At 31.8% G+C, this 11,319-nt stretch overlaps 1 protein-coding gene and 1 long non-coding RNA gene across 2 annotated transcripts; both read left to right on the forward strand.

Moving 5' to 3' along the window:
* The first annotated feature begins 502 nt into the window (after positions 1 to 502).
* Positions 503 to 4,960, forward strand: LOC107766251 (non-specific lipid transfer protein GPI-anchored 12-like). Its single transcript, XM_016585008.2, has 3 exons — positions 503 to 1,027; positions 3,964 to 4,023; positions 4,659 to 4,960. The coding sequence occupies exons 1-3, from the start codon at positions 646 to 648 to the stop codon at positions 4,775 to 4,777; spliced, it is 561 nt and encodes a 186-aa protein (XP_016440494.1). The 5' UTR covers positions 503 to 645; the 3' UTR covers positions 4,778 to 4,960.
* Positions 4,961 to 8,119: 3,159 nt separating this feature from the next.
* LOC107766260 (uncharacterized) lies at positions 8,120 to 10,302 on the forward strand. The gene is made up of 2 exons (XR_001643641.2): positions 8,120 to 8,597; positions 9,972 to 10,302. It is a non-coding gene; the product is annotated as an uncharacterized LOC107766260 (long non-coding RNA).
* Positions 10,303 to 11,319: the final 1,017 nt, after the last annotated feature.

Consider the following 11,319-nt stretch of genomic DNA (forward strand, 5'->3'; position numbering starts at 1 on the left):
GAACCTATAGTTTCAAAAGTATAGTGAGTTCATGCTAAGAGACTAAAGTTAAATCCGTCAAGTGTAAATTCCATATTCACCTCTTCACACTAGTGCACTTATCCTCTTGAAATTCCGGACCCGCCTCTGGTTATGATTTATACTACTCCCTCCGTTTCATATTAAATGAGGTACTTTCCTTTTTAGTCTGTTCCAAAATAAATGACACATTTCTAAATTTGGAAATAATTTAACTTTAAACTCTTGTATTTTACCTATTTACCCTTAATGAGAAGCTTTTATAGCCACACAAGTGTCATGGCCTCACAAACTTTTTACCCCTTAAGCTTTTAAGACCACAAGTTCCTAAAATTTTCTTCTTTTTTCTTAAACTCCGTATCGAGTCAAACTACCCCATCTAATATGAAACGGAGGAAGTACTGATGAAGGTGTCAAATCTTTATAAAAATTAATATAAAAGGAGGAAGAAGTAGTTACTACTTACTACTGGCTGTTTTGGCAAATAAACTTTTCGGGCTATCAAAAGCAAGCCATCAACTTTACCACTCTACAGTAGAGAGTATTACTTATAACTCTATTTTTACAACTTTGCTCACTCACTCCTCAGTTCCCACTACTAAACACATTCATTTCAAATCCACAACAATGGCCAAAACCACCAAAATAATCACCACTATTGCCACAACATTTCTCATCATCTCACTATTCCCCACTCTGATTGATGCACAAAAATCGCCACCGGCACCAGCAGCTCCTGCACCAAGTCCCGGAGTTAATTGCTTCAGCGTGTTGATAAACATGTCTGATTGCTTAACATTTGTAGAAAAAGATAGCAATTTGACTAAACCGGATAAAGGATGTTGCCCAGAAATTGCTGGGTTGTTAGATAGTAACCCAATTTGCTTGTGTCAAATGCTTGGGCGAGCTCACTCTGGTGCTAAAATTGGGTTCAATATTGATATCGATAAGGCACTTAAACTACCTTCTGTTTGTGGTTTGGAGATTCCACCTGCTACCACTTGCTCAGGTACCCATTTTTTACTCCCTCTCTCTCCCTTTGTGCCACTGTCGGTTTCTCACTTCCAATTTGGGTTAGAAAAATTTGGGATCTACTTTTAGCTTGTAGTTTCCTTTACCAAGAGCTGGTTTGGCCAAGCTCTTTTTTTTTTCTTTTTTTTTTTGCCAAAAATATTTTTTTTCTAAAGTTAATTTGTTTGGCCAAATTTTAAGAAGTAAAAAAAAGTGCATTTTGCATAGAAGCAGAAGTGGAAAAAAACAGGTTCTCGCTGAAAGTACATTTTTTAAAATATACTTAAAAGTACTATATTTTAAAAACTTGGTCAAACACTGGTTACAGTCCAAAAGTGTTTTCAGTTAATTAGCCTAACACAAATTGGTTCTCCCAAAAAATACTTTTTTAAAAAGCATTTTCGGGAAAAATACTTTTCAAAGTAAACTAATTTTAGAAGCTTAACCGAACATACTAGAAGTAGACTTACATACTTCCTCCGTCCCAATTTATGTGAAGGTATTTGGATTTCGAGAGTCAAAAGAATTATTTTTTAACCGTAAGTCTTTCATATGCCTTTTATGCGTAGTTTTCAAATATATAAATTTTATTTCGAAAAATATTAAAGATTCCATATTCAAATACATCAAAATTAAGAAGTTTGAATTTCGAACAAAAGCGTCACATAAATTGGACAAAGGAATAACTTTTTTCAAGATTAGTTCAAACAAACACTTTTTATAATTGAATTTGCAAATTCCAAAACTTTAACAAACCCAACTAAATTTATGGTACTAGTAAAAAAGAGTAAGAAGATAAAAATTAAAAAATTAAAGTTTCCTTAGAAATAGCCGTTGAATGTTAAATCACAGTCCACTTTGGAGTTTGGACCTACAACCCATCATGCATGTGCCTCAGTTAATAATCGGGCAAAATACAAAATTGATCGGTTTTAACCGATTCGCAGAAATGAATTACATTCGCTAATTAAAAAATATATAAAATACTTATAGTATATCTATATAATTCACATATATATAAAAATATACATTTCATGGGTTAATATTCTTTTAGAACGGTTAAAAGTATACTTCTCCTTCACTCCATACGCTAGTGGCTTATGTGCTGAAATAATCTAGGTAAATTTGAGTAAATTACTAAATTCAGATTTCACCAAAAAAACAGCAGTTCAAATTTGTGAAAATAGACGTTATAAGATTTAAATAACATAATAATCTATAATTGTTCTATATTAGCTAGTAGTACTTCTTTTGCCTATTTTTTGACATTATTAATGCTCGAGAATCAAATAGTTTTTTTTTTTCTAATAAAGATTGTGATTTACAATATTTTTATCTAGTTTTGGAAATATATATTTAATTGAAATGTTTAAGAGATTGATATATGTTCGAGTTAGCACTTGTACGCCCAACTTCACCCAACTTTTTGGGGACGGACAGAGTATTCTTTTTCAAAGTTATGGTATTGTGTATTTCAGGATAAATGTAACTCTTCTACTTATGTATATACTAAAATAAAACCAAAAAAAAAAAATGGAGCAAGGAGAATTAGAGAGCACTGTTTTATTGTATAAATTTAATACTCCTATTTGATGAAAGTATTGTTACTTTAAAATTGAAAACATCACATCGGGTTTACAACTTAAATAGTTAAATGAAATTTAAATTCTTGAAATTGTACAATTGTTATTAGGGGCCATTTGGTCGGGTGTATAAGAATATTGCTAAATAAGGTGTATTAGTAATGTATAGGTTAGTAATGCAAGCATTAGTTATGCAAAAATTATTTCTCATCCACTGTTTGGTATAGTGTATTAAAAATTAAAATGCAGTGCATAATTTTTAAGAAAATTAATTGTTTACAAAAATGCCCTGGATGTTCTTTAGCTTTAAGGGACTTTAAGGATAATTTTATCTTTAACTATGTTAATGCATGCATAATAGCTCGGTATTGTTGATACATGGTTTGCTATGTATTAGTTATACATAGGATAATACGATGTATAACTAATACTTGCATTAGTAATGCGTATGTTGAAAAAGTGTACCAAACGAGGGATTAGTAATACTAAAAGCTAATGCATGCATTATTTTCTCTAATTAGATAAACTAATGTATGCATTAGCTTTGTGTATTAATAATACCTTGTTTGGTATACTTTTTGAACCTATGCATTAGTTATACAAGTATTAGTTATACACCCTATTTGATATTATCCTATGATAACTAATATATACGAAACTATGGTATTAACAATGCAATGAGTTTTAATGCATGCATTAGCTTAATTAAAGATAAAATCGTCCTTCAAAATTTATGCTTGATTAAAAATGCTATTATATTAATGCAATTTTGAAATAATTCAATAAATAAATACTTAGCATATTTTCTTCTTCCTTTTTTAAAAATAAATATTTAGTTTTATACTACAATATAGGTAGACAAATTAAACAATTTTTTTTAAAACTTTTTTCATATAAAAATATTCCTCAACATATGTTTCTTTTAAAAAGATAAAGTGATGGGCCGGTTATGAGGGTATTTTTATAAACAAATAATTCTTTTAGAAATAGTGCAATGCTTTAATAAATCAAACAAAACAATGAATAAAACATATGTCGGCATAACTAATATCAGCATTACTAATATACCTTATTCGGTATTATTCTTATACACTCTACCAAACAACCTCTTAGTGCAATAAATCATGCACCTATTGGGTTAATATGTTGAGAACTATTGAGTATCTCACATCGTTGGGATTTGAGATCCTTGGTATTTTTATATGGTCTTGGGCAATCCTCACCTCATAAGCCAGCTTTTGGAATCGATTTAAGTTAAGCCCAGGGTCCATTTATCAAGAACCATGCAAAATTTACATATCATATCCAATTTGGAAATAATTAATTGTATTTTTTTCTTTTTCCTTTTTAGATCTTGGCGTCCCAATCGGAGCTCCAATTGCAAGTGACGACGGACTTGCTCCATCACCTGGTAACCTCTTACATTCCTTCGTTAATCTGGGGTTCAATTGTATTTAGTCTTTCAATTTACTCAACCTAACAATACAAGTGGGATTAACGGTATAGTGTTTGCTGTAGTAATACCTAAATTTCTACTTTCCCTTAGTTTCTTAGCCATTAGTGGCAGATCCAACAATGAGTTTGTGAGTTCAACAAAATACAACTATTTCATATTCGAATTATAGATATATAATAAAAATAGTTGAAACATAGTTGTTATAGGCATTTTTAAAGTTCACTCTCTCAACTCAGAGCTCACCTCATTTCAATTCTGGAACCGGCCACGGTCATGCAATAGCAATTTTGGAGGTTATAGGGAAAGGTACTTGGGAGAAAAATAGAAGAACCATAGATTTGGTCCATAAAAAACATTTTTAAAAAACAAAAAAGAAAAGAATAACTACGTATTATTTATGAATTACAAAACATGTTTTAGGTTTTGTAACTTAGTGAGCATAACTAGGAACTACAAATAATCATGCTAGTCAAGAAAGAACAGAGTTTCATATTAGTTTTCTTTTCTATAGTTTTGGGCCTGAATATTATCTTTAATTTGCAATTTTTTATGAAGACAATACCATGACCATCTTATTGTTTTTTCCTCAGGAGTGTTTGCAACTAGTCCTGCATCTGACAACAAAGATAATGCAGCTTCAACCATAGTATTTTCCAAGATTCACTTCCTTGTTGGCATGACCATTGTGTTTTTCACAACCCTTTTCTGATTCTACAACAATTCTTGGTAGATATTAAAATGCAACTAGAATTCTCATAGACATCCATAAACTTCAGTATTTATTCTGTAATATTTCAGTATAAATTTTTTGTTGTTGTTACTGTTCTTTTTTCCCATGACTTCTCCACTGCCGTATTTCTTTTCATAACTATTATGATCATGTTTTCCTTGAGCCGAGGGTATATTGTAAACAATTTCTCTACTTTCATAAGGTAGACTATCCATCCCACACTCACTTGTAGGATTATCCTAGATATGTTGTTATTGTTAAATCTTTTCCACATTGAAATCATTATTGATAGTGGAGTTTTACTCATCCTGAATCTCTAATGAAGATAATTTTGGTTAGTTTTATCAAGTATTATTGAGGGTTTCTGCAAGTAAAATTTTTATGGCTTGAGAAACTTGACATGTCCATCTTATTTTGGTTCTCTAAAATTGCATTAAGGAAAGCTTTCCATTCGACGATTTTGCTCCCGTATGACCATAAATTTTGGTTAATTGTTTTTTAAAAAAAAATTGAAAATATAGTTTGTTCTTAAAAGATGATCAGTTTTTGAAAGTTTTCTGAATTTTTTTTTAAGTTCCCAAAAACTGGTTTAGGGTAGTGTTTGGGTGAAATTTTTTCTTACACTCATAAATCTCAACTTTTCTTCAAATAAAATGCATGTCCAAACACAACTTCAACTTCCAAAAATTAATTTCCAACAAACTTTTTTTTCAAATTTCAATCAAATTTATGTCCAAACGCTAGCTTAATGTTAGGTCTTAAAACGGTAATTAACTCACTTGACCAAGCCATCCAGGAGAAGACCGTCCGCATTCTAGTGGCGCATTTTTTATTTTCTGTATCGTTCCAGTTTTATTAGCGGTCTCAATAAAGATATTCTTGATGCCGTATTTGATTCATGAAGTGTGAACCCCAAATGAGTTTTGTTTAGGGGTAAATAAATGTACATTTAAAATTTATTGAATCAGATTAGGTTGCTCTAAGAGTTCAAATCAACATGTACGATTAATTTATCAGAAAATTGAAAGAGAAAGACAAAGATATATGGTTCTTAAAGTACGAACCAATTTCACTTGATAATAAATATTTTGATTGGCTTTGTCAGCAACTAAAAGTCGTTGTAGCTAGTATAGTGGTAACTTTCTCACACGGAACCCAAATTAACGAAACATTTTACGTGCATCTAATACTCAACACTATACAAATGAATGAATACAAATACATAGTTTACTCATTAACCTTGCCTTAAAATCTCTATTACACACCTCTTTCATGAATTTTTTTTTACACACTTAACCTTTTAAAAGTGTGTCTAAGACACATTACTTTTGACCAAATAACACTTGCGTGTTTACGCACAAAAAAAGTACGTGAAGCTCGTAAAAATCCCATTTTTTTGTCTACCCTCCCCACAAGAACCCCTCCCCCTCCCTCTGGTCTTCTTCCTCACCACCCTCCCCCTCATTTTCTTCCCCAAATAGAATTTTTGAAAGAACATATCAATTTTAGATCTAAAATTGAGCGGATTTTGTTGGTTTATTGTCCAAGTATTGTGAAAACTATTTATTTGTGATAGATTTAAAAGCTTTAATAGTAGTATTGAAGGTTTGGTGAAAAATCTAGAATCCATCATTGTTGGGGTATCCATAAAAGCTTGAAAATTCAATTGGATCTTGTTAATTATTGGGTTATTGAACTTAATTTGTTGCTCGATTGTTTTCGGCTACTTGTTTAGATAGTGTGGTTGAATTTTGGTATTGTTGGAAACTTTCTCACAAACAACCATGGTGGTAGCTGCTTAAGATAGAAAATGGAAAGATGAAGAAGATGGGTTTTAATTTTAATTTCTAATATTTTTTTCCTTTTTAAAGTCAATGACATGTGTCACGACGCTATTAGAGTGTGATTGTCACGTTATCTGAAATATTGGTCAAGCACAAAAATGATGTGTCTTAGACATACTTTTGAAAGGTTGAATATGTAAAAGCTTTCCCGTGAAAGAGAGATGCGTAACAAGGATTTCGCTGCAAGGTTGATGAGTAAACTATGTATTTTGCCCATTTTTTGTTTATAACTTTCTATCACTTAATCATAATTAAGTAATATATATTTTTACTTTAATATTTTTATGGTTATATAATTCATTACAAATATTATTTAGTTATACGGTCCATGTAACATGAGATATTTTGAGTTATCTGTAATACAAAATACAAATGTTTTTGTAAAATTATTTTAAAACTGTAACTAACTATTTTGTATTATTTCCTCATTAAATTGCTTGATCGGCCCAAAATATCATAGTCAACGGTGATCCAGACGTTTTTGTTAACTTCCATTTTTCGCTTGACATACAGAACCCAAATTAATGAAACATTTTACCTTTATCTAATACTCAAAACTATACAAATGAACTAATGTGTTTGACCAAAAAGTGCTAAGCTTTTTGTTAAATCAATTAATGAAGAAAATGAAGGATAAATCTTAGTCAAACATAATTAACTCTAGATCTGAGCATGGTGGACATGAAAATCGAACGAGACCAAGTTTATATAGCTCCTTTAAGTTTATAAAGAGGCATCAAACATAAATAATGAGCTTACATTTTTGATACATCGTGTGAGCACTTGATTTTTGCCCTTCTAGAAATGCTCCTACAAAAATTTAAAAATAGATTTTTTTCTAAATTATTTTATGTTTTATAGAATTTTGTAGGATTTTCTTAATTAATTGTTTTCATTTTTGTGCACATTTAGTATTTTAAAATCATAGAAAAATATCAAAAATATCTCAATCATCATTACATAGCATTTTTGTATTTTAATTGTATTTAGAATTTAATTGCATAAGTTAATTGCATTTATTAAACCAAAATCATAGAATTGCTATAGTCATGTCTACATTTTAGTTTTAATTAATTAGTATTAAATTTAGTGAAAATAAGTATTGATAATTTTATAAAATAGATTAATTTAGAATCTAAATTAGGATTTCATTTAGTTTATCTAGGATTTTATTAAAAATAAAAAAATAAAAAGAGAAAGAAGAAAAGGAAAAAGAAAAAGGAAGAACATTGTTTCGGTTCCTATTCTGGGCTAACCAAAACAAATTCAGTGGCCCAATTCCCATTCTTTTTAATTTAATTCTGCCCCAGCCCAACTAAAACCCAACTGATCCGGTCCCAATCCCCATCACCCAAACGACACTGTTCCACCCCCTAATCAATCTCAGCCATTGATCAATTATGATCTAATGGCTGAGAACTAACCTACCCAACCCCGTAAATATGTCCGAACGGACCTCTCAAACCCCAAAACCCCCCCTCATTCTCTCTTCTCTCTCAAAGACTAAACCTAGCCGCCGTCCAATTCCCTCAGAACCCTAGCCGCCTAGAATTCCTCCGTCGTCCTCCGCTCGGAAATCGCCTCACGGCGGTGGACCACCTCCAATTCCACCCAATTTTACACCAGACAACCACCATACTCTCCTCATCTCATATCTTCCAACAATTTCTCCAAAATCCTTATCCATTTGCTTCAATTTCAGATTTGAAATTTCAAAAGAAACAAAAATCCTAAACTGTCTCTCTTTCTGATTTTTATCTGTTTCAAGGCTCGATTTGAGCCAAAGTTTATGCCAATCGATTGTTCTCAGTAAGAACAATCGATTAGCGTCATTTTTGGTTCATTTCAAAGCTTGCCGGATTCCGACCAAGTCAACACTGGCCAGCAGGGCTCCGATGCTTTCATAGCTCATCGATTCGCCTCAGTTGCCTATTCAGTTTCCAGCAAAATCAGTTGTTTGTTCCTTTTTCCTTTTCTTTTTTGTTTTTCTCATTTATTTTTATTTTTACGTTACTATTTAGGTTTCAATTTTATCTTTATTTTGTTTGCTTTGTCCTTTACTACTGTATGTTAAATTAAAATAAGGTTTAGCTTAAATTAGTTGCATAATTCTTTAGTTAACAGCATTGTTAGTTAGTTAACCTTACTTTGTTTCGTCTAGTTGAATCAACCTAATTAGATTAGTTTCTGTGATTAGATTACTTAAATGCATGTTAATTAGTTTAACCACAAATAGCTATTTAAATTAGTTCTACAGTTTTAACCAAGTGTTATGCACTGTTGATTGATTGATCTACGTTTGAGGTCTGGTTTGATATTTGTTTTGGGTTCTATCCGAATTCAGTGGGTCATAATGAAAGCCTCAGTTGATAGCAAATAGAAATTAGGGGTTTGAACTTGCAATAAATAGAACTTAAAGAGGTTAATTTGGAAGTAAGAATGGATAAACTTTAGGTAAAAATATTAGAAGGTTCTAGTATTGGACAACTGTCCCTTTTTTGGTGTGGAAAGATGCTGAAAATTGGTAAAAAGGACAGTTGTGCCAGGTCTGTTAAAAAGATGATGTACTATCCTCTTTTACAGCTGACATTTCTAATTTTTTAGGATAGAATATTCTCTATTATTCTTATCCTTATGTTTTCTATATAAAGAGGCTGACCCTCACTCACTCACACAGACTATCACTTAGCATTCTCTCTAAAAAATTGATTTCCATACAGACAAGAGAAAGAAAAAGGCTCTCTGCACTTTTCTTGCTCTCAAAAAATCAGCTTTTGTTCTAGTTTCTATACTGGTTTACTCTATGCTGGTTCATTCTGATTCTGGGAGGAACTCAAATCAGCTGTTGTTCTTTGGGTCTTGTTGATTTCCTGTTGTGTTGTTTGCTCTTGTTGCTGTTCTTTTCTAGCTTCTGTCCGAGGCTTATTTTTCGTTTCACTTTGATTTTGCTGCTATAGGTATGTAGATCTTCATCTAGGATCCTTTATCTTAATGTTCATAAATTAGATATGATTTTTTGTCCCTGTTAGTTTTGTATTTTAATGAATCCAGCCTGTTAGCCTTTGAACCTGCTTAAAGCTTTCATTTTTTGTTCAATGTATGGTGCCATGAAATCGCTTCTTTGAATTTTCAGATTGTTCATCTCTGTTAAAAGTAACATATTCTACTTTTGTGTCATGTTTGCACTTAGTTTTTGCCTCATGAGTTGTGATGATTCAATAATCTCATTGGTATTATCTACCGTTTTCTTACTTTTTGAAGTATTGTGCTAATAAATATTCTTCACAATGAATCTTTTTGTTTTTGTTATTCCCTGATTGCATATGAAGTTTTAACAAGGGGAGGAAAGCTTTGAAATTATTTGGATCCTCATTGGATGTCTCATCTGTGTGAGGAACAAAGTGCTGATTTGTAAACAACTCTGTAGCTGCCTTTGTAACTCAAGACCTACTTGAAAGGTTATACATTTGAGGGAGTCCAGAATCTTATTAGGCACTATTTTGGTATAATAAAAGTTTTTTTTACTTATAAGCATAGTGGCATATCTAGGTCCTTTCTGTAACTTAGATTTGGGGCTTACTTACTAATGAATGATTCGTATAAATTTTAGTTTGAAACATTTTTTTTGTAATAATGCTTGAATTCAATTACTGTAATTAATAACTATGGAGTAGGCTATCTTTGTAATTCTTATCTCCAATTTAGCTGTGATACATGATTTGCGAGTTGGAGGGATGATGTTATTTTCCAGATTATCTAACATGGATTACATAAGATGGGCCAGACTTGTAAATTGGCCCAGTTGAGAATTGTTGAGAAAGTCTGGACCCCAAGCTATTGGGCCTAGGTGTTAACCCAATAATTTGGCCCCGATCATATACCTGTTTTAAAGCTAGTGTAGTTATGATTTTAATTAGAGGGTTAAAAATTTATACTGGTATTGTTAATTTAAGTTGAGTACAATAATCTTCCTATTTAACTTTACATTATCGTGTGAACTGAATTGGGGTTGATAGCATATGTTTTATGATTTTTATTCTAAAAAATATTTTGGCAGCAAAAATACTTTCTTGGGGTAATTCAGAATACTAAAGAACACTTGGATCCTCCGTAAAAGAATTAGACAGTGTACCTCCATAACTTTGAACATCACAGGCAATATCGAACCTTAGAAAAGTCAATCAAACCATGAACATTCGTAGCTTTGCTTTAGGCGCGATTAATAAATCATCATGACTATGGGTACGGTTCCCGTGGCATGGTCGTGATACTTAATCCAAATTCGGGGGTACATTTCATGTGATCCAACCACAACTTCGAACAATAATAAAATACACATATTGTAGATTGTGGGTACGATTTCCGTGACACGATTTGCAACATGTACAAAAAACAAACAAGTGCACGACAATCGTAACTTCTTCCAGAAATAACTCCATAAAAAAATAAAAACGGTTATAAAGTCAAAATACATAATAGGTTTAAACACATGTAATTAATTAGATAATCGGGCCAATTATTAATAGTTGAGCGAACGTGCTAAAACCACGAAACCCGGGAGTGCCTAGCACCTTCTCTCGGGTTAACAGAATTCCTTACCCGGTCTTCTGTGTTCGCGGACCAATAATAAGAGTCAATTTTCCGCGATTTGGGATTTAAAATAAGTTGGTGACTTGG

This window comes from Nicotiana tabacum, chromosome 8, assembly GCF_000715075.1.
Source record: "Nicotiana tabacum cultivar K326 chromosome 8, ASM71507v2, whole genome shotgun sequence".
NCBI classification, from domain to species: domain Eukaryota; kingdom Viridiplantae; phylum Streptophyta; class Magnoliopsida; order Solanales; family Solanaceae; genus Nicotiana; species Nicotiana tabacum.